Source organism: Ambystoma mexicanum, chromosome 5p (assembly GCF_040938575.1).
Source record: "Ambystoma mexicanum isolate Mex_15411 chromosome 5p, UKY_AmexF1_1, whole genome shotgun sequence".
NCBI classification, from domain to species: domain Eukaryota; kingdom Metazoa; phylum Chordata; class Amphibia; order Caudata; family Ambystomatidae; genus Ambystoma; species Ambystoma mexicanum.
This window is the reverse complement of record NC_090930.1, coordinates 492,404,176-492,427,545: the sequence shown is the minus strand read 5'-3', so window position 1 is coordinate 492,427,545 and position 23,370 is coordinate 492,404,176. Positions and strand designations below refer to the sequence as shown.

General features: G+C 51.7%; 1 protein-coding gene across 1 annotated transcript in view; it reads left to right on the top strand.

Moving 5' to 3' along the window:
• The window catches only part of ITM2A (integral membrane protein 2A), a 153,539-nt gene that overhangs the window by 99,518 nt on the left and 30,651 nt on the right, over positions 1–23,370 (top strand). Inside the window, exons 4-5 of the mRNA XM_069612906.1 lie at positions 2,909–3,019; positions 7,810–7,960. Coding sequence (XP_069469007.1) covers positions 2,909–3,019; positions 7,810–7,960 — 262 coding nt within the window. The remainder of the gene's footprint in view (positions 1–2,908; positions 3,020–7,809; positions 7,961–23,370) is intronic.

Genomic DNA, 23,370 nt, shown 5'->3' with positions numbered 1-23,370 from the left:
AGAAGCCTACACACACTAGATGTGCGCAGGGCAGTCATGTTCTACCTGGAAAGAACTAAACCACTGAGGAAAACAAAACAATTCTTAGTTTCAGTGGCAGCTGGTGGAGAAGGGGATCCTGTCTCTAAATCGGCTATCTCAAGGTGGATTGTCAAATGAATCGCACTGTTTCTCTCTTGCTAAGAGAGAACTGCCCTTCAAGCCTAGAGCACATTCTACTCCGGGCCCTGGGGCATCCATAGCATTCATTGTAAATGTTCCCCTTGAGTCCATTTGCAAAGCGGCAACCTGGAGTTCTGTGTACACCTTTACAAAACACTATTGGCTAGACACTCGTTCTAGGTCTGATTCTCAGGTGGAACAAGCAGTATTAAGACCTCTTTTCTCTACTGTTCCTTCTCACACCCCACCTCCAACTCCGGGTACTGCTCGCTAGTCTATGCAAAGCATGTGATTCTAAGCAGATTAACAAGCATCAGAAGGCATGCATTACTTACCGTAATAACATTTCTGATGATTGTATCTGTTTAGATTCACATAAGCCCTCCCTACCCGGGGTGGAAGGAACATAGACGTCTTACTTTCTCTCTTAATGTACTCGCTCACTATAGCCTTGGGCTTCCTCGTGGCAGGAAAAATACAATCTGAGGGACCTCGGCGCGTGAGGAATTTTGGGTACACTACACGTCACGATAGGGATAGTGTTACAGACACGCCTAGGCCGACGTCTTTCGGGGACCGAAAGACAAGACGCAATACTCTGCGGTTACCACTGGATGTCGGACCAAATGCAAAGCATGTGAATCTAAGCAGATGCAACCATCAGAAATGCTATTGCGGTAAGTAATGCATGTCTTACTGTCCTAGTTAGTAGTCATCTCGAGGTGTAGTAAGTGTGTAAGAAGCATCTCTAAAGAGCATCTACTAGTTTTGTATTGATTCTGGAAAAGTAAAGTATATTTGATTGTGATACATATTGCCATTTTTTAAAGAGTGGTTATTTAACTATAACTAAAATCTTGAGTAAGTGTTACTTGGCTACTTGTATTAGTGGATTTCATTACCCCTCTTGAAACCTTGGCTGCTCAGTCGCACCACCGTGTTGTAAAGGCCTATACCAAAAGGTGGGTTACCTAATACCAAGAGGACAAGGGTTGTGTAGTCTCCCACAGGGTTACTACATCAGTTCTTGCCTAACACTGAGTGATCGGCTCCCCTCCCTCCATGGTTTCTTGTAGATCCCTTGCTGCTAAATTGCCGGTCCTTTACCTCAAACTGTTCCTGCTTTTCGCAGTTTGTCCTTCTCCTTCTCCCCGCCCCTTTAGACTTGTAAAGCGCTCTGTTGCTTCCTGAAGCTAGCAACCACACTCAATAAAACCATAATAACTTGCCACAGTGGTGTTTGAAGTCTGTTCGAGATTTTTAGCTAGTAGGTTTTCTCTGGCTGTCTGGGGCATGTATGTTCAGTATGCTGATTGAGTAGGAGATGGATCGTTAGATTTCGTTGGGGTATATAGTTGTGGATAACCACTACGCACAGTGCGACTGCGCTTAGTCTTTGTTGGGGCACATATCTTCACACAGGTTTGAGGAGTGCATAGCTTCAAAACATGGTGTGGACTGACAGAATCTAAGGTTGAGCAAAAGTTCACCAACAGAGGAACTGAGGAAATGGCCCCCCCGTGACTCCTAGCTCAGACAAGCCAGCCCTTTAGTTGGGGATTAGCATGCACGCCACAAAGGCTTAAGACCCCTCTGACAGTTTTGATAAACCCAATAAGTTGTTTAAATCCCATCTTCCTTTAGCAATCAAGACCTCATACCCATATGCAAGATACCAGGAGACCAGAGTGAGGCAAGGTGCCACAAATGCATGCATCCAAGCCCAGGTTTAGTGAAGGGGCACTGCAGGTTCTAGCAGAGGAGTTTGGAGCCCAGCACCGTAAGATATCCATTCAAAGGAAGAACCGCATCAGGCACAGTCTCTGGGACAAACTGGCGGCAGTGAACATAGAAGAGCATGACGCAGAAGACAGCTGATAGATAGAATTGGCTGAAGGGACGTGTGCGTTCTTCTTGCTAGCTGCTGACCTGAGACGGCAGCCACTGGAGGAGGCACTGTGTAGCGATTACATTTCACCCTGTGAGGAGGAAATTGCCAGCATACACATTGCTGTCATTGAGGGACTGGGAACAGCAGCATTTGGAATGGGCTGCCAAGCTGACCAAGGCAAGTATAAATGAAGATGCAGGGTATATTGGATATAGGAATGTTTCACTGAAGTGTCAGGTCTTCAGCTGATGCCCACACAGCTGATCCAATGTGGTGGTAAAAGTAGCAGAAGCCAAATTAGTGGCAGTAACAACCTGGGTTTTACATTACACCACAAATATGAGAGACCCTGAAGTGGATGATCAACCTCCAGCAAGAAGCTGGGGGGCAGAGCCTCCATGTTAATGGCAAAAAAGGGCCTACCCACAATCACTGCCAGGATAAATCTTGCTAAAGCGCAAATATAGAGCCATGGACTACAAATGGGGTAATGCTACTAGGCCACCAATCATGATCAGTCTGAAAATCGGGCACCTTGAGTAGCCGTAATGGCAACCAAGTTTGTCATTGCCTCAAATACTGGCAAATTCAAAGGGAATTTTGCACAAAGCCTGGGGGCTCCCTCAGTTTTTAAAAACTGACTAAGCATTCAATTTCTGAACGAACACCCTGTGATGTGGAGATTGACTGGTATGAGATTTAAAAAAAAAAAAAACAATGCAGTGCTGAATACACGAATCAAATGATAGATATATTTAATATTTCTTTTGCTTTGACGGTGCCTGTATCTGCAGTTTTGTATTTACGTAATACTTTGTGTGATTAACTTTTTTCCCTTTTTTTTTTCTTTACCAGCTCCTGACGGCTTATTTTGACCTTCAGTTGCGTAAATGTTACGTTATCCCATTGAACACCTCCATTGTCATGCCACCAAGAAATCTCGTGGACCTTTTCATCAAACTAGCAGTATGTATAGACCCGCTGATGCAAAATGCTAATCTCCCACATTGTGTTGTGTTAACATGTTAGTTTCAAGATTTTCAATTCCTGCAACAATTTGAATTTCTAGTTTAGGCTTGAATAGGCTTGCTGCTTTTGGCTGATTATGTAGGAATTTGAATTTTTTCCCCTTGTTTCCAGCAGTAGTCTTGCGTTGAGTCTCCAATATATAACCCAGGTTGCTCTTTCTCTCGTGCTCTTTCTCTCGTGCACTTTCTCTCGCGCGCCCCCCTCTTTCGCGCGCCCGCGCACCCCTCTTTCGCGCGCCCGCGCCCCCTCGCTTTGTTCAAACAAGTAAGTATTTCACGTTAGTTGAGGTCCAAAGACCTCCGAGGACACCCTGAGTATTCCAGCAGTGGGCCTGGGTGAACTGGATTAGAGGACTCCAAATCACAGAAAACATCCCAAAGATTTACAGAAATCGCACCTGCATAGGTAAGTAAATGCTCCAGCCAACACAGTACCTTGACACGGAAGAGTTGCGGCAAGGAGGCTTCAGAATCTTCAGCCAAAAACCTGGTCGCTGAATTCCTTGCCATGAAGAGACGGGACACTGGATGGCCTTCTGCAGCAGGGTTCAATGTGAAGGGCTCCAGGCAAAAGTTTCTTCGTGGCTGAATGCGGCTTTGGCACCCTTTTCAGGAGCCAGAAGAAGATAGAATATTGCAGGCCGGATTCTCGTCACTTGCAAGGTCCAGAACTCGTTGGGACACTTTTCGTACACTTTACGTCTCTGGAGGCCCAGCAGGATGCCACAGCTTTGGGATTCTTAAGACCATGCACTGCACGATGGCTTGAGGTCCCAGGGTATTGGGGCATTGCGGCCAAGCAAGGTTGCAGCACGATGTGGGATGGCTCTAAATGCATGTCTTCTGTAGTCTAGTGGATCGCACCAGGCTCTGGGGCCTTATCAGAGTCCCCAGGTCGCTTGGAAGGAAGCTAACAGCAGGCTCCACTTGCACAGCAAGCTCTCCTGGTGGTGGAAATGGTCTCGGCCTTGTTTTCTTAATCTTCGGATTGAGGTCCAGTTAGGTGGGATGGGATCCGGTCCTTTCAGGGCAGCCAGCCTCCCAGTTTGAACTGGATTCTTGCAGGCAGGCTGGAAGACAAAGGGCCGCAGAGTTTTGGACTCTTCCCTCGCTTCCTGCCTTCAGTGACTCTTAAGGACTCTCCTGCCCTGGAGAGCAGGGGGATGTCCAAGAGGACAAGGAATGCAAAAATGGCAAAAAACGCAAAAGAAGAATTTAGGTTGTTGGCGCATTCTCTGCGAATTCCCTTCAGCCTTCGAGACCCCCGGCTCTTTTGCTGGACTACTGGAATGAGTGACCTTTTTCTCACTCATGTGTTTTGATCTGATTTTGGATTGCGTTTCCTTTGTTTTTGGAGTCTGACAAACTCCATTGGCATCTACTTTTTGCATGGTGACACGTAGCACCATCAGTGCAGTGTCACTGAGAAATCCTTTAGATTTCTTGTGTGAACTAACTTTCCCAAGAACAGTGAAGTGAAATTGACTTTACCTTTTCTCTTTGTAGGTCCAGCACACATCTTATGTGGAGTGCTGGGGACTACCTATTGGCCCCTTATCCCTCATTCACGTGTGACATTTTTGTTACCCTCACTACTTTAAATAGCTGGTGACAGTGGTTCTACCACAGGCTGACTCCTCAGCTGCAGTAGAGCACCCATGGGGGACCATTTTGCTAAAATGTCCCTTGTCTTTTTTTCCACCCTTTTCTGTTTGTGGTCCTCCTTGGGTTTTACTCTGTGCGTCGAGGCAGAGTTGAGCCCTTTGTTGGTTTTGCCTTTGGTGGGCTTCAGCCCTGAAGGCTGCCTCTGGCTCCAGTGTCTGGAAAGGCATGATGTGAGGGAGGTTCTTGAAACTCCCCTGTCCTTTGTCTCTAGGAATGCAACAAGTCCTGATTGGCTGTCCTTTCAGGACAGCCACACTGCAGTGTGATTGACAGCCTAGGCTATGCATGAATGGGAGAAACCTGCTTAAAAGGTGAGGGTTTTGGGACTAGTCAGTCGACCACTGGGAGAAAGACTCTACGAAGAAACTGTTAACAAAGCTTGCTGCATTCTCCTGGACCTTGAATTGCCCGGTGAAGCCCTGCTGCTGTGCTGAAACTCCTTTTTCTGATTGACACGAGAGCTCTGGAAGGAACGAGACAAACTCCACTGGACCCTCTTCCCTGATTGGCTGCACTTCGCTGCTGCAAGAACCGAGTGCCAGGGGTCGAGCAATCCGTAGTCTAGTGCAACGTCTGAAATATGGCCAGAAGCTCCTGGAGTCTCCCAAGGACCCTCCAGAAGCAGGACGACCAGAGCTCAGTCACCTCGCCATGCAGGACCACAGGAGTGAAAAATGCCCAACTGGTGTCAGACATCCGTGGTGGTGCTGTTTACCGAGTGCTGAAACAGTTAAGTGCTGCTGATCCGAAAAGAGCCTGTAGCTGCCATCAACCTCAATTGCTGCCGCAGGAGCCCTCCAGTTGGCCCCATGACTGAAGCTGAGGAACCCGCTGTCTGCATTGCTGCAACAGGACAGAATCAAGCTGGACCACTTTTTCAAACCAGAGGTACTGTTTTAGACTTTGAGTACTTACCTCCGTGTTGTTGAGCTGTGCTTTTCTCAGTTGAGACTTGGCTTAACGGCTTGTGACCCTACAAGTGATCTAACGTTTTGCAAGACTTTTATTATGCAAGTGCGTCAGCTCCATAGACTGTGCTCCAATTGACTTTGGCTGTCCAAGATTTCTGTCCCTCATAGGTGGTAACTTGGACTCTTATTGCTGGGAAAGGCTTGTCTATACTTCATTCACTGGGGCGGATTTGCACGGCACGGCCCCTGCGGTGAGGGTATCCCCGCCTGCCAGGAGGGAGTACTCTTTCCAGCCCATCAAAGACTCCGGAGAAGGTGATGCCCATCATTTCACCAGTCTCCCCTGGTGGCAGAGAAGGGGGGGGGTCATTGTAGTCTCCTCCAGGCACTGACATTTCCTCAGAGGAAGAGCTCACCAGCCTCCCAGCCCTCCAGGAGTAAAGATGCATTGAGAGCAGGCCCAACGGGGGGGAATCTCGATGAGGGCGACGAGGGGACCGACTAGGGGCAACAGGGCAGTGATGACAGAGCGGATCAGCCTAAGATGCAAATGCCCCAGTCCCTGTCGCTTCCACCCCAGCAGCCACCTGGGGATATCTCGGACATTATTGCAGCTCTGCATACCTAGTGCTCGGAAATCCGAACAAGGAAGCATGCCTCTTGCGCCGGGGGGCCTCGCCCGTTGCGTCGAGGCCATCGGAGCAACCACCACCACCCAAGAGTAGGAGGGTTCACCCCCTCTGCCTTTTCACCCCTCGCTTCACTCAACCCCAAATTGTCCCCCCGCCCCCCCCCCCCCCCCCCCCCCCCCGCTGCCGCCCCTCCCACCAAGGGATGACACGGAACTGGACACAGTGATGACAGGCACTGGCACGGACGACGGCGGCCTGCGGGATCTCCGGTCTCCACCGCCCGAGATTGGCTCGTTCCACGCCATGATCTCCAGGGCCTCGGAGCTGTTCCAGCTCATCCCGGCTGAGAAGAAAGAGGGTTTCTTTTACCAGCGCCGGCAAGCGAAGAGCAAGACCGTACTTTCTATCCCGTTATTGAATGACATTTGGCACAAGGATCTGTCCCGCATGAAGAACCCTTCATCTGCTCCAGAGAGTGATCGCTACGAGAAGAAATGCAGAGTGCCGGACTCTGTGCCCAAGTGCTTACGGTCCGAGCCGTCTCCAGACTCTGTGGCGGCCAAGAAGTCTTTGGGCTCATCCTCGTCGGAGGGGCCCCTTCCCGAAGTCGTCGCCAAGGTCCTAAGGCGGCGCTTCGACGTTGAAACAAGACTGAAGACGGCCGTGGAGTCGCGCCCCCACCCCTGCACCACGGTTGGAAGGCTGGCTGGTGAACTTAGTCAGCGTGTGGAAGACCATCTCCACTGAAAGTTGAGTGCTGGATGCTCTCACCCACTGACACATACAAGTGTCCAAGGGGTACCACCAGTGGCCCGTCGGAGAAAACCACGTCCCTCAGCTGCTGCTGGAGGTACGGGCCATGTTAAAGGGGGTGATCAAGCTTGTTGCAAAGAGGCTCCGGTGTACTCGTGCTACTTTCTTGTCGGAAAGAAGACCGGCGGTTGGAGGCCCATACTGGACCTCCTCTGTCTGAAGTACGTCGCTCCCAAAAGTTTCGGATGGTGACCCTTCAGCATGTGCTAGGACAGCTGGAAGAGGGGGATTTTCTATTGTTGCTGGACTTGGAAGATGTTTATTTTCACATCCCCATACACCAGGGACAGACACCTTGTACCTACGCTTCGTGGTGCAAGGACAACTTTTGTTTTTTCTTCCTTTACCGGTTGCCTATTACGCCCAACCTCCCTGTGTTGCTGGCTAGCCGGAGTGCTTTAAAACTACTATAGTGGTGTCTTGGTGCAGTATATAAAAGGCTGTGGTGGATATATCCAGTTCTAAAGCTGAAGGAATAATCTTATGGTTGTGGGAAATTGTATCAGATTGAAAATAAAGGGTGCCTTTTTTAATTTCGGTTTAAATTGGTTATTCTGCTCTTGAAACCTTAAGCGTCTGTTTTTAGAACTGCTTGTTTTCAATCTCATTTTGTATGGTTGCAAACATTTAAGTTTCAGAGAATAGTCTGGTAAACTATGTATGCTCATTTTGTAGTTAATAATAAAATATTACATTCTGTTTTTCAGACTGGATCCTACCTGCCACAAACCTACCTAATCCACGAAGAAATGATTGTAACCGAGGAGATTGATGATGTTTCTGAGCTGGGTACCTTTATCTATCAGCTTTGTTCTGGGAAACAGACGTTCAGGCTCCAGCGCAGAGATCAGATAATAGGTAATACATTTACTGTATATTTATACCACGCACGATCTCCACCGGAGAGGTCCTCTGGCAGATCTGACAAGAGCGTAGGGTAAATTATTAGGAGTGACAGGGGAAAAAGTGCATGGGAGCTGTGATGTGCTGTTGGCAGCTTGCGTTCGGTTTACACTGTTAGCTGAGCATTTTTTTTTCGGTCATGTGCTCTTGTGTGAGGCTGTGTGGTGTTTTGTTATTGCAGTGAAGTGTGTGCCGTTTGTTGTGGAATATAGGTATGGTTGTGTTTTGGTGAAGGGTGTAAGCAAAAGTGTTTTTGTTGGTTAATGGTGGCGCTCAATCGTACCGCCTCATCTTTGGCTGCCTGTGTTACACATCCTTTCCAGTTTTGCGTATTGTGGACTGCTTGGGTGCGATTGGGGGGCGTGGGAGTTCTCTTCCTATGTTCTGGGTTGTCTGCAAGGCTATTCAGTGGTGATGACTCCTTCACCCTACCCCCCCCTGCTGTTCAGACTAACAGATGTCTACACCACTTTGGCCCCTGTCATATCCTGGTGTGCAGCTGCCATTGCCACCCTGGGGGCCCCTTAAGGGGGCGACTTGACCTCTTTGCTGCGCCCTTGAGGTACTTGGGCCCCATCTGTTAAGACTCCACGCTTTCCCCATCCCTGTCTGTGGTTCAACCTAGGACGCTCCCATCTCTCTCGTTAGCTTTCTGTAGTGCCCTCCATGGGAATGGGTGCACCCGGGTCTGCCTCCGGCTCGGAAGTCTCTCCACCTCCCTACAGCTGTATTACTGTCTCTAGTCCTCTGTCTTGCAATGTGTGTTAATTCCGAGGGGTGTGGGAGTTGCTCATTCGTTTTCGTCTGGTTCTGAGTCTTGGGAGTTTCTGAATTTTTAAATGGTCCATGTTATTTCTCGCGCAGAGGGGTGGGGGGGGGGGAAGAGGGTTCCATATCTTTGCAGCTAAGCAAGCAAATGAGGATCCAAGTTTTCGTTTTGTATGGATTAGGTTCCAGGCGGATGCCGTTGCTGGATCAGTGTGTTCTGGTTGGCTGGTAAATGGTTTTATTTTGTAGGAATTCTGCTCATTGGCCGTGGATTGCTCTGCATTATGCACATTGTTTTGAATGTGATTGTTTTTTGACTTTCAGCCAATGTAGCATCTTTAGCGTGGGAGTGATGGGGTCCCTTTGAGAAGTCTGACCACTGCGTTCTCTATACAATGCCGTTTTCTTCAGTAGATTCAGCATTACGAGGTATAGGCTGTTGGCGTAGTCTATCTTGGACATAAGTGAGATGATTGCTCCTTGTGCATTCAGAAGAGGAATGGTAGTATCCTTTTGATCGTGTGTAGGTGGAAGAAGCATTTCATGAGTATTGCGTTTACTTGCAGTTCTGGGTTAGTTGGTTGTCCATTACGAATCTAATGTGTTTGGAGATTTTTGATGGCTTTGGCTCTGGTCCTTGTTTTGTAGGCCATGGGATGTATTGGTTGCTTTCCTTTGCCCGGGTTGAGTTTGAGGCTGTTGTGTTCATCCATTCGTAGCGTTCTTTCAGATAGTTTAATAGCGGTGTGTGCTCCTCTTGTCCATCTTGATTTGGGTGGATCCTTGCGATACCCAATGGGTGGTCTCCCGCAGCGGATTTGAATGTTTTCATCCATACTGTTTTGGTTATTTCAGATGGGAACGGTTTAATCTAGAGCCGCGCTGTGATCCCCCCCATTTCTTGCAGTTTCTTAATGAGGATGTGGCTGACTGTCACGCTGCAGAGAGGTCAAGTAGTATCAGTGCCGAGTTTGTGTTCGAAACTGCGTTGACCTTCAGGTCACCAAGATATAGGGAAGTGCCGTCTGTCCCTCTCATAGACCTGAAGCCGACTTGTGCCTGGTCCAATAGTTGGTTTAATTCTACATGTTGCAGTGTTTGATAAGATTTCTAGCAGTTTTGCCGGCTAAGGAATGTTTGATATTGGTCTGTAGTTGGAGAGAGCTTCCACATCGCCCGTAGTATCCTTTGATCTACGCAGAGCTGAAAGACCGCAGTACTCTCCCTGTTGAGAGCGATTGGTTGAGAGTTCTGTGGCATTACAATGCCGTTCCTTGTGTAAGGATTGAATAATAAATGTCCAGTGTCCATGGGTCCATTTGGGGGCCTGATTTCAAGCGAAGTTTCACCAGCTTCATGAAGTTTGAAATTTGTGGGAAGCTTTGCAGGTTGATCTGTGGTTCCAGGGTCGGTGGAGCATGGTGCACAGTCTGGTTGATTGCTCTGCTTTGTATGATCCAATGTGATTTTTATGTGGTGTACATAGTTTTTGTGAAGGTACCGCTGTTGCATCAAGGTGGGTTTCTGATCTCATTTATGATTAAAGTTTGTTTTGGGTGTTGGTGGCTATTGTGATTCGGTTGTCGTATTTTGTTTTGGCTTTGCGAATTTCCTTTGGATACTCTGATTTGTTTTTTGATTATTCTTTTTGCCTGGTCGTAGTTTTTCCTCCAGTCTTAAATTTATTTTTTCACTGTACTGAGGTGGGGTATGAAGCCACTGCTTTCCCATCTTGCCACTGCTTTCTTTTGGGAAGGAAGGAAGGAAGGGTTTTTCTGGGGAGATGCTTCTATTGGTTAGTCGATCCATTTCTGTATTGGGGCTGCTATTTTTTCTAGGTTGGTTCAGTCCAGGCTTTCGATTGATGGTTTCGAGGATTGCAGTTATTTTAAGTTGCTACTTCTGATGGTATTCCAGTTTCTTTTCCAGATCGTGGGGAGCTTTTAGGGCTGTTTGGGTGCTTTAGCTGGTAGTTGGATCATGAATGGTATGATGAGGTGGCCCCTCCATAGTACCAATTTTATTGGTGGCGCAGTAGAGATCGGATTTTTTGTTGGCGAAGATTGCGTCGATAGTGTCCTGCTTGTCGCTCCTTTAACCATCTGGCATAGTGTCATTGCCTCGAGTTGCTGGATTATTGCTGCGTTCTTTTCTGCAAACCATATGTTGAAGTCCCCTAGGATTGTCTGGTGATCATGTTTGATGACTGTTCGTGATGGCTTCTATGAAGGTGTCTAAAGAAGGTTGCGTCGTAGGTCGGTGATCTATAGAGTATGAATGGGAGGTTGGTAGGCGAAGTGCGAGGGATTTGCAGTGATCGGCAAGTCCGTTTTTATTTCCAGGTGTTCTTTGCAAGCCCTCCACTTTTTTCCTTTTCAGTTTACCTGTGTGCATTTGAGGTTCAGGTAGAACTGTGTAGTGTGACTTTGTAGTTGTCGTCTAACCTGGTTTCTGTAACCCATTCACTTTCTTTTCCTTGGTTTCGTTTTATGGTGGTCTTGTTGGCAGGCTTCCATGTTGCTCTCAGGATGTGAGGTGTGCGCTCAGTAGGGTTTGTTTCATTCACTGCTCTAACTGTCCCAATACTATTCATCGACTCTTTCAACCCCATCTCGAGTGAGTAGTCAAACCCTTCTGATCACCACTTGACCTCTGTCCAGCCTCGATTCTGAAAGAAATATTCTCCACATGTGCGGGAGAGCAAAGTCCATAATAAATAACTCCCTCACCTCTGGTATCTTTCCTGAGGCCTTTAAAATAGTGCTTGTCAAACCACTTCTGAAAAAGGCCTCCGTTGACCCCACTATTAAAGAAATATAGGCTGATTTCCAACACCGATTCTCGGCGACACTCATTGACCAGGCTGCGCACTGTCAGCTCAACCACTTCGTAGAAATCAACCACCTACTCGACTCGGCTCAGACAGGCTTCAGGCGGCGCCATGGAACAGAAACCATTTTGATCTCCAGCTGGGATGGTCTTGGTGGACTCTTGAGGGCTGCGCAGCGCTGATTCTCCTCGATTTTGTCAGCTGCCTTTGATACCGTTAACCATTCGATCTTCCTCTACCATCTGCATTCCCATGAATCTGAGGCTCGGCACTCAAATGGATTGCCTCATTCCTCAACGGGAAACAAATCGCTTTCCTCTCCCCTTTTCACTCAACCTCACGCACCGTGAACACTGGAGTACCACAAGGCGCTTGCCTCTCTGCTCTCCTTTTCAACCTCTATCTGACAACGTTACCAGGGATCATTCATGCGCAAAACCTCGACTGCTAAAACTACGCTGACGATACCAAAGTTATCCTGACCTTTCCCAAAACGAGCATCAACCCATGACCCGACCCTTGAAGCTTGCCTCAGACATTGACCAATTGTTAGGCAAGATAGTATGCAGTACCCTGTGGGAGACTGCACCAGCCTTGTTCTCTTGATAATAGTTAACGCAACCTTTTGGTATAAGCATTTCTCCAGCATGGGGTCTGGCATGGATCCACAGTAAAAGAAAAAGTTTCAGTTTTGTTTCTAAACTGTCTTTCTCCTATAAACCAATCGTTGAACTCTGGGTCATACTGCCCTCTAAGCCCCTCCTCTAGCAGCCATCTTCAGATTTTTGACTGCACAATCAAGTGTTGGGAGTCCTTGTGCTTCGCTTTGAGTTTTTTGCTGCGTTCTGAGAGTTCAACTCTATTTTTCGGTCATTCAAGCCAGTGTGCTTCTTCGATCATCCTTCTGACTAACGGGGACCCGTTGTTTGGATTTTTCAATGCCCTTCAAGGGCTGTTTTCGTCAAGTTTCTTCTTGGAGGCTTCCAGAAGATTCTTCAGGCCTACAGAGTGTGGATCATGTCGGACGAGAAGGACTGTCTTCCCTCTTCAAGCTGTGCTCCGACTGCAGAATGTATACACGGACTACAAGCATTCCCAGTCTGTATTGCCTGCACCTGACACATAAGGAGGAAGATTGTGTGTTGCTGTGGCTTCTCGAAGCGCACATTGAGGGATCGCCAAGGGTTGGAAGCGTGGCTGCAGGCAAAGGCCTCTGCACCGTGTGATGCCAACTGGCTTGCCTCTCTCAGATCCAGCAAACCTGAGCAGGCTTCTAAGTCATTTGAGGGTGCCCCACCCGTGGGGGCCTAAAACAAGGCCAAGCATCGCAAGTGCTTACGACAGGGTCACTGCTGCTGCGGGTTCCGCAACGGGCGGGGCGCCATAGTCCTCCCCATCTGCATCGATCTCCAGTCAACGCTCTGGTTCTTCATCCTAACCCAGGTAAGTTGAGGGAGAACCCAGAGAAGACCAGGCAGGGGGTAAGGTGTCCAACCTACCCGCAACGGAGAAGGCCAAAGGAGACAAAGGGTCCAATCTGGCTTCGAAGGAGAAGAATTAACAGGACAAGGCTTCCGACACGGCCGTGAAGGGCAAGGCCTAGCAAGACAAGGGGGCTAGTGAAGGCCCAGGTGCCCCAGGCAAAATAGTCACCCTCCCTTGCGGTGGTGGTGGTGTCATCGCTTTCAAAGGCCGTAGGGGTCGACCCGCAGGGTGCCCTGTTAACGGCGACCCTTCCTCCCAGGAGGGAGGCTTTGAACAACCCCGCTGAGAAGACCCCGCAGAAGAGGATGCCGGACCTTAGCCCGATGCGACCCCTCTGTACTCTAAGAAGGGGGAGGGCGCGTTAAGACTTTTAGGGAACTGACATTTCTTCGACTAATACGGATGAGATCCTTTCCAAGGGAGGCTGAATCGTGCACAGATGATGCTGGACCTCCCGTCACCTCTGCCCAGAGCCTCTCATCCGGATGAGATGGGATCTTTCCATGCAATGATCGCCCGAGCCTCAGAGCTTTTCCAACTCATGCCAGAGGTAAAGAAGGAAGGCTTCTTATATCGGTGCCGGGAGGTGAAGAGGAAGACCCTCCTTTTTGGTCCCTCTTCTGGACCATGTTTGGGATGAAGGACTGGCTCTGATGAAGAACCCCTCTACAGCCCCAGCGATGAGAGATTGGCTGGAAAAGTACAGGGTGCCGGACTCTGCACCCAAGTGCTTGCGGTCTCAGCCGTTCCGGACTCTGTTTCGGCGGCCTCCAGGAAGAAATCGTAGAATTTGAGGTCTTCTATGTCGTCCACCCCTCCGGACAGGTAGGGGGGGGAAATTGGATTTGATGGGTAGAAAGGTTATCTACTCAGCAGCGACGACGGTCAAGGCTGCCAACGCCCTCTCTATCGGCCAGAAACGACGGAGCATTGATTTAAGCTAGCTCCGCTCCTGGACTTCCTCCTCGATGACAAGCGGGTAGGGGCTTTGGAGATCCTTCAAGAAGGCGAGGTGGCATCGGATCACGCCATCATGGTGGCCATTGACATTGCGGACGCAGGGTTCCTCCAGATGGGAAACTGCGTCTGCCTTAGCAGTCTTGGCGGGCTCAAGGCCACCAACTTTAGGCTGGAGCTCCAGACAAGGGTTTTGGACATGCCCTTTGACGCGGACAACCTGTTCAGAAAGTCTGTAGATGAATCCCTCCAGGCCATGAAGACGGACTCAGATGGCACGTGAGCTGGGCACGCTACAGCAACGACTGCCGTCCATTCGTTCCTCAGGAGGGAAGTTTATCCGGTCTTCTAGGGGTTTTGGTGGGGGCTCCTCTTACCGCCAGCCCTCATGCTCCTCGACCCAGTAAGCCGACGGGGGCCACTCCAGGGCGGACACCTTTGGCGACCGCAAGGTGGCCCGTCTACCTCTGAGCAAGATTGTACCGGCCAGGACGTCTGGACCCGACCTGTGCACCCCCATGGGAGGCCGGCTGGCTAACTTGCTCAGTGTGTGGAAGACGAGCTCCACCGACCGTTGGGTGCTGGACGTTCTCATCCACAGACACACTAGTTTCAAGTATCCCCAAATACCACTGGTGGCCCGGCAGGAAAACCACATCCCTCAGCTGCTGCTGGAGGTTCGAGCCATGTTAAAGAAATGGGTGATAGAGCTCCAAAGCAGCTCCAGAGTTTACTCAAGGTACTTTCTCGTACGAAAGAACTGGGGATAGAGGCCCATTCTCGACCTATGAAGACTGAACAAGTATATAAAGTCCCAGAAGTTCAGAATGGTCACACTTCAACACGTGCTCGGCCAGCTGGAGGAGGCAATCTTTGTCGTTGTTGGACCTAGTACGCTTACTTCCACATTCCCATGCGCAAAGGACACCGCGTTTCTGCGCTTCGTCAAGGGAAGCATTACCAGTTAAAGGATCTCCCCTTCGGAATGAAGTCGGCACCCAGTCTTCACCGAGGGCCTGGCGCCAGTAGCAGCCCATCTGGCTGCAAGGGGATCCACGTGTACCCTTACCTGGACGACTGGCTCATCTGGCCAGGTCGAAGACATCGCCGTTGATCCCATGGGAAGGAGCGTCCGGCTGCTGACGGAACTGGGATTCTAAGTGAATTATACAAAGTCCTGCCTGGCATCACCGTCTAGGAGAGGATATAGGCCATCGTAAGCAAAGTGCAACAGCTGTTGATCGTCCTCACTGTGGCGCGACTGAGTGCCAAGTCTCTACTTGGCATTATGTCATGCATATACCTGATCCGGCTCTGCAGGTTGCGGATGCGCCCTCTACAGGAGTTCGACGCCAGTTGGACCCAGTTGTCCGGAGGCTTCCAGGACCGGATCACGCTGGACGCAGAGTTCTGTCAGCGCTAAGGTAGTGGGGCATGTGCTCAAATATTGCCGGGGGCATGGATTTCCCGAGCCCCCTGTACCAGGAGACGGTCACGACAGACGCTTCCCTGGAAGGATGGGGAACCCACACCGGACGTCTTCAAACCAGAAGCCTGTGGCTGCCCGAGGCTAGGACGTTGCTTATCCTAGAACTACGGGTGGTGTTTAGGGCCCTAAAGTCATTCCTGCCATCCGTCAAGGGCAGGGGAGTGAGTGTCTTACCACCACGAAACGGGGGCACCAGATCAACCCCACCCCCCCCCCCCCCCAGCGTTCTCCAAAGAGGTGCACGACTTATGGCACTGGTCCGGTGCCCGAGGGATGTTCCTCAGTCCATTTCACCTTGCAGGATTAAAGAACACCATTGCGGACTCTCGGGAGGGAGCTACCGTTCCTGTCACGAGTGGGAGCTTCGGCAGGACCAACTGGACAACCGTTTCCTCAAATGGGGCAGTCCCCAAATCGTGTTAGTCGCTGCTGCAAACAGATCGAAGTGCCGGAGGTCCGCCAGCAGATTTCCCCCAGCCGGGGAGCATAGGGAATGCATTCTCATTCCCTTGGAATGCTGATTTCTGTATGCGTTCCCTCCATTTCCGTTGCTTCTTCGAGTCATCAATCCGCTCAGGCGGTACTGGTGCAGGATGATCCTCAAGCCGGCGTGGCCGAGGCAGATCTGGTACCTGGACCTGCTCAGTATGTTGGCATCCCCTCCTTTCAAGCTGTCGGTGGTCGTGGTTCTTCCTGCCAGGGAAGGAGGTGCAATTCTGCACCACGACCTGGGGTCGCTGAACCTGAAGGCTTGGCTCCTGCAGCGTTGGAATTCGGTGGCTACGATCGGGCGGACTGCAAAGGGATTTTCGCCAAGGTCAGGGTGTCTACCTTGAAATGCTACGGAGACAAATGGAAGCGCTTTACTATTTGGTACAGTGCACAGAAGATTGACCCTCTGAGGGTCACAGCCCATCGGGTATTTCCATATCTATTATCTTTGGCTAAATTGGGGGCTGGCTTATGCCTCCAAGATTAATCTGGCGGCTATCTCCCGCTACGCCATTTCTCCGGGACGGTCGTCTCTGTGGTAGCAGTCTGGTTAAGGAGTTAATCAAGGGACTGTTGGCTCCTGCCCCGACGTGGGAACTCATTGTGGTGCGGGGGGGGGGGGAGGGGGAGAACCTATGCCTTCAGCTCTGCTCAAGTTTGTCGTGGAAGACCGCTTTCCTTGTGGCCATCATCTCGGCAAGACTAGTAGGTGAGATCCAGGCCCTGTCATGCAAGCAGCCTTAATTGACTTTTCACGAGACAAGGGTGGTGCTGTGGACTCACCCCTCCTTCATGCCCAAGGTGCTATCGGAATTTCACCTCAACGAGCCCTTGGTGTTACCTGTGCATTTTCCGATGCCTTCATCGCCTGCTGAAAGGACTTTGCACTCGCTGGATGTGGCTAGAGTGCTGAAGTTTTGTGGCCCGCACAGAGTTTCCGGAGAACTTCTCAGCTTTTTGGGAACTTTGGTCCTGTGAACCATGGGAAGGACCTGTCCAAGCCTTCCTTTTCCATGTGGCTCTCCGGCTGTATCGCTCCCTGTCACTGGTTGGCAAACCAACCGTTGCCTGATCGTCCGAGAGCCCATTCTACCAGAGCAATAGCTGCAACTACGGCATTCCTGTCTGGTCTGCCCCTGCTTGACATCTGCAGGGCTGCTACGTGGAAGTTGACGCACACCCTACTGCATCGACAGGGATTCCAGGGAGGAGTCCAGAGTCGGCTAGGGGGCTAAGCAGTGCTGCTCAGCCTGTTCGCTTGAAGGTGAGCCTGGTGAGGAGGTAAGAGATGCTTAATGTTGAGCCTTGCCACCTCCTGTGGTTGTGCATGTGTACTGCTATGTATTTATTCAGGAGAATATGAATCCATGCCAGACCCCATGCTGGAGAAGGAACAGGTTACTTTTGTGTAATTGGTGTTCTCCAGCATGGGTCTGGCATGGATTCACATGCGAACCCTCCCGCCTACCCCTCTGCGGCTCTTCTCTTGGTTCTACTGCCACGTTACGTGCTACCAAATCTGAAGATGGCTGCCAGAGGAGGGGCTTAGGTAGAGGGCAGTCATTGGCTGGGGAAAGTATGACCCATAGACCAGTGATTGGTTGTTAGGAGAAAGACAGACGACGGGGAATATTCATAAGCATGTGAATCCATGCCAGACCCATGCAGGAGAACAGTTGCAGGGAAGTAACTTGTTCCATCTTTCATAGTATATAAGGTTTTAGGAAGGCTACAAAGTTTCTCCAGCATGGGGTCTGGCATGGATTCACATGCTTAAGAATATTCCCTGTCGTCAGGCTGGGAATCCTTGGTAAAGAAAAAATCAGTGTCACTTCCTAACTGTATTTCTCCTAACAACCAATCATTGGTCTCTGGGTCATACTGCCCCCAGTCACTGGCTGCCCTCTACCTAAGCCCCTCCTCTGGCAGCCATCCTCAGATTTTTACTGCACTTTCAAGTGTTTGAGTCCTCGTGCTATAGCTCTCGAGCTTTTACTGCGTTAAGCGCTTTTTTTTTTCTTAGAGTTTACTCTATTTTTCCAGTCAATCGAGCCTCAAGCTCCATCGATATCATCCGACTAACTGGGATCTGTTTTTTCGGAACTTTCTATGCCCCTCAAGGGTGATTTTTGTCGAGTTCCCTTCTTGGAGGATTTTAGAAGATTCTTGGAGGCCTACGCCTTGTGTGGACCTGGCTGAAGATAGAGGAGACTCTACACCTCTGTTCAGGATTTTCTCTGGATGTGGCCTACAGAACATTTTCCTGGTCGATGGTCACTCCCTGTGCCTCTACTGCCTGCATAGCAACCAGGCGCACGTGGAGGAGGCCTGTGCATTCTGCAAGGATCTGGTTCCCTGCACCATGAAGGACCTGTGCAAGTGGCTTACCGAGTGGCTCCAGGCGGGGGAGTCCCTCACCCAGCCTCAAAAAGAAATCTGAGCGGTTTTCCAAGACCTTCGAGGGGGCTCTGGCGACGGGGGTCCAATAGAAGGCAAAGCACCGCGCATCCGTGGGCACTAGGAGCGCTGTTGGGTCGGGCTCCTTGGCAGCCAGGGTGGGCACAGCATCTCCAGCACCTTCGACCACGAGCCAGCGGTCCGGCTCGGCGAAGATTAAGTCGGATCACCTGGGTAAACTTCTGGAGAAGTCCCAGTGGGCTCCGACAGAGGGCCAAAGGGGAGTGGGCCGCTGACCCTGCCCCCCCAGTGAAGGCCCCAAGCGCAACCAAGGTCGTGAAGGCCCAAGTTCACCCAGCGAAACTTCCATTGGAGTGGTGGCATCCCTGGCGAAGTCTGTTGATGCAGGTTCACAGGAGACTCCCTCCAGGGCGAGAGTTCCCTGCCGGCCAGGAGGTAATCATCTTTTCTGCCCGTTGAGAAGATACCGGTGAAGACTATGCCAGTCATCTCCCCGAAACAGTCTCCCCTTATCGAGAAGAAGGGTGGGCGGGGGGGACACGGTAGTCCTGCAGGGCACAGATATCTCTGAGGTGCTTTCTGTTAAGACCATATTGGATGAGAAGTTCGTTGAGGCCAGGTCCTACGGGAGGGACCCCCGACCAGTCAGATGTTGAGAGTGGCGAAGACCCTGACGAGGCAGAGCAGGGCGTTCAGGATCGGGAGGACACTACGCCACTGCTGCCCTTCGCTGCAGCCGCCGCCACCACCGGCAGACATTTTGGTGGACATCCTTCAGGCCTTGCACACCCTGTACTCGGTTTTGGACAAGGATGCCCCGGTCGCCGGCAGGAGACCCCGCAGCACCTGGGCTGTCGGGAGAACGCCTGCACAAGAAGAGTTCATCCTCCACCTCCTTACATCCATCGCCTCACTCCCCTCCGCTGAGGGACAAGACGGAACCGGATACGGTGACGACAGGCATGGACGATGACGGCAGAGTGGATCTCCCGTCCCCGCCGCCCGAAAAGATTGGCTTGTTTCATGCCATGATCTCTAGGGACTCGGAATTGTTCCAACTGGCTCCTGAGGAAAAGGAAGGTTTCCTGTACCAGCGCCAGGAGGCAAAGGGGAAGTCTATCCCACTGTTGGATGACATTTGTGACGAGAGACTGTCCCTCATGAAGAACCTATGCTCTGCCTGGCGAAGAGGGACCGGAAAAAATATAGGGTGCTGGACTCTGCACCCAAGTGCTTGAGATGGCAGCCTTCCCCGGATCCGGTGGTCTCGGCGTCAGCTAGGAAGAAGTCTGCGGGTTCGTCTGCATCGACCTCCTCCGCCCCCCAGGACAGCAAGGGGAAGAAGCTGGACGCCGTTGGATGATGATGCTGCCGACGAGAGGAATCGACGACCATCAAGGCGGCCAACCCCCTCGCCATTGTGGCTTGTAACGACGGGGAGCTCTGGTTCAACATCGCTCCCCTCCTGGACTTACTTTCCGACGACGGAGGGCAGAAGCGCTAGAGATACTGCATGAAGGCAAGGTGGCATCGGACCATGCCATCACGGTAGCCACGCACATCGACGATACAGGGTTCTGCCAGATGCAGCATTTGCCTTCGTCAGCGGGGTTGGTTGAAGGCCACTAACTTCCACCTGGATGTGCAGTCGAGTGTGTTGGGCATGCCCTTCGACGGGGATAACTTGTTCGACAAGACTGCATGAGTCTCTTCATGCCATCAAGGCGGATACCGAGAAGGCACGCGCTTTGGGCACGCTTCAGCCGTCCTTTCGGCGCTCCAGAGGAAAGTCCCAGGGTTCCTCCAAGGCTTCGGTGGCTTAGTGTCATTTTACCATCCCGCCTTTCGACCCAGGAGGCTACAGGGGCTGCAGCAAGCCTGGAGGAGGTCTCCATTTCCAAGGTCCCCAAGGCGGCTCCTCCATGTCGAAGCAGGACTGAACTGGCTGGGATGTCTGGCCCCCCCCCCCGCGCACCCTGGTGGGAGGCCGGCTGGCGAACTTGGTCAGCTTGTGGAAGACCATCTCCACCGACCGTTGGGTGCCGGACGCTCCAGCCCACATACACACTCTGGAAATCCAACAAGTGGCCTCGTATACCACCCGTGGCCAGACAGGAAAACCACATCCCTCAGCTTCTGCTGGAGGTGCGGGCCATGCTGAAGGGTGCTATAGAGCTCGTCCCAAAGAGGCTCCGGGGCTCAGTGTATTCTCGGTAGCTCCTCGTCAAGAAGACTGGTGATTGGAGGCCCAGCCTGGACCTCCGCTGCTTAAACAAGTACATCAGATCCCAGAAGTTTCGGATGGTCACCCTTCAGCACGTTCTGGGACAGCTGGAAGAAGGGGATTTCCTGTCATCGCTGGACTGTTCTCTCACACGGCGGAAACAGTCTAGCTGCTGACGGAGTTGGGCTTCTCCGTGAACTGTGCAGATAGGTGCCATCGCAAGACGCACTGTTTCTGGGGTCTCGACTCAACAGTGTTGTGCCTGGCGTCTCCGTCAGAGGATAGCGGCCATCCTGGGCAAGGTGCAACGGCTGTTGACCCTGAAGATCGCAAGGTGAGGTCCATCAAATCCCTTCTCGGCATGATGTAGTCCTGCAGGCTGCGGATGCGGCTACTACAAGAGAACCTCAATGCCTGTTGGATCCAGGTATCGGAAAGTTTTGAGGGCAAGATCTCTCTCCAAGATGTTCTGTCGAGCGATACAGTGTGGGGTGCCCGCGCGCCTCTGTCACCGGGCACAGACTTCCAGACCGCACCTCATCAGTCACAACGGACACCTCCCTGGAAGGATGGGGTGCACACACCGTAAGGTCTCCACGCAAGAGGACTGGGGCTGCCGGTGGAGAAGTTGTTGCATATCAACATTCTGGAGCTACGGGCAGTGTTTTGGGTCTTCACGGACACCACCACTACTAGGTTCTACATCCGGAAGCATGGGGGGGCACCAAACGGCCCCCCCCCACCCCCCCCCAGCACTCTCCAGAGAGGCCACATCTATCTGTTTGCGACAAACACCAAGTGCCGGAGGTTCGTCAGCAGGTTTCCCCAGCCAGGGAGCATGGGCAATGCGTTCTTTCCCATAGCATGGCCTGTTTCTCTGCATTACCTCAGTTGACGTTGCTTCTGCGACTCTTCAATCAACTCGGATGGTCCCGGTGCAGGATAATCCTCGTCGCACTGGCGTGGCCGAGACAAATGTGGTACCCGGACCTTCTGGACTTGTCAGCATTCCCTCCAGTCAAGCTTCCGGTGGTCGCAGATCTTCAATCCTGCATCACGACCCAGGGTCGCTGAACTTGCAGGCCTGGCTCCTGCAGCACTAGAGTTTGGAGGATACGAGATCCCAGCGGACTGCAAGGAGGTACTTGCCAAGGCCAGGGCTTCGTCTACACTGAAATGCTACTAACCTAAGTGGAAGAGGTTCACTGTCTGGTGCCGTGCGCAGAACAAAAATCCTCTACGGATTATGTCCCCTCAGGTGCTGCCGTACTTGCTGTCCCTGGCCACAGCAGGACTGGCGCATGCTTCCATCAAGATTCATCTGGCAGCTATCTCCTGCTACACCAGAACTCGGGGCCGTCATCGCTGTGGTCGCACCGCCTGGTGAAGGAGTTCATGAAAGGACTTTTCCGCTTGTTCCTGCCGGTGAAGGCTCTGGCCCTGGCGTGGGAGCTCAATGTGGTGCTGACGAGGCTCATGCCTCCTCCATGCGAGCCTATGCATTCAGCGCCAGTGAAATTCTTATCGTGGAAGACAGCGTTTCTTGTGACCATCACCTCCGCACGACAAGTGAGAGAGATCCAGGCCCTCTCCTGTAAACCTCTGTAGTTAACATTTACGAAACAAGGGTAATGCTACGGACGCACCCCTCCTTCATGCCCATGGTGCCGTCAGACTAAATTAGCCCTTGGTGTTACCGGTTTTCTTCCCGACACCTTCGTCGCCGCTGAGAGGACTTTGCACTCGCTGGATGTGGCTAGAGTGCTGAAGTTCTACGTGGACCGCACAAAGAGTTTTCGGAAGACTTCACAACTGTGAACTTTGGCCCTGTGAACCAAGGGAAGGCACTCTCAAGGCTTCCATTTCTAGGTGGCTCTCCAGCTGCATCACCCATTGTCACCGGTTGTCAAACGACCGTTGCCTGGCCGTCCGAGAGCCCATTCGACCAGAACGATCGCTGCAACTACGGTGTTCCTGTCTGGTGTGCCCCTGCTGGATATCTGCAGGGCTGCTACGTGGAGGTCGACGCACACCTTCATGAGATTATGCTGCGTCGACCAGGATTCCAGGGAAGAGTCGGCCAAGCAGTGCTGCGCAACCTGTTCGCTTGAAGGTGAGCCTGCTGAGGAGGTAAGAGATGCTTAGAGCCTTGCCACCTCCCTTGCAAGGCAGGTAAGCGGAGGCCCCTCTGATGACCCTCTGGGCCCTCCTTTGATTTCTTTTGTCCCTGTGAGCCCCCTCACCGGCCCATGTACTGAGCTCCCTTCCCTCCAGCTGAATTCCCTATTCCCGCCTCCCTAGCCCTCCCCCTCCGGTGATTGGCTCTGCCTTCCAGAGCACTGTAGGCCCTGCGCCGTCCTGCCCCCCCCCCCGCCTGCACTTTCCATCGTGACCCTCTTCCTGGTTTTCTCTTCCCTTCCCGCCTGCTGACCCGCCCAGGCCCGGTCTCATTGGTCCACCCACACTTCATCAGTTATCCTCTCAGGGCAGCCCTCTGCCCGTGCAGCCCTGCGGCTAAGGGCGGCTTCAGGACATGTCAGCAGGGGAAGCCAGTGGCCAGCCGTCAACCAGTAACTACAAGGACCAGTAAGGTAGGGTGGCTTAGGTTGGGGGAGAGGTACAGCTGTAGCCTAGATACCTGGCCACTAGGCTAAACCAATGTCGCCCCAAACTGCATTGATAGCAGGGCCTATGTGCCCAAA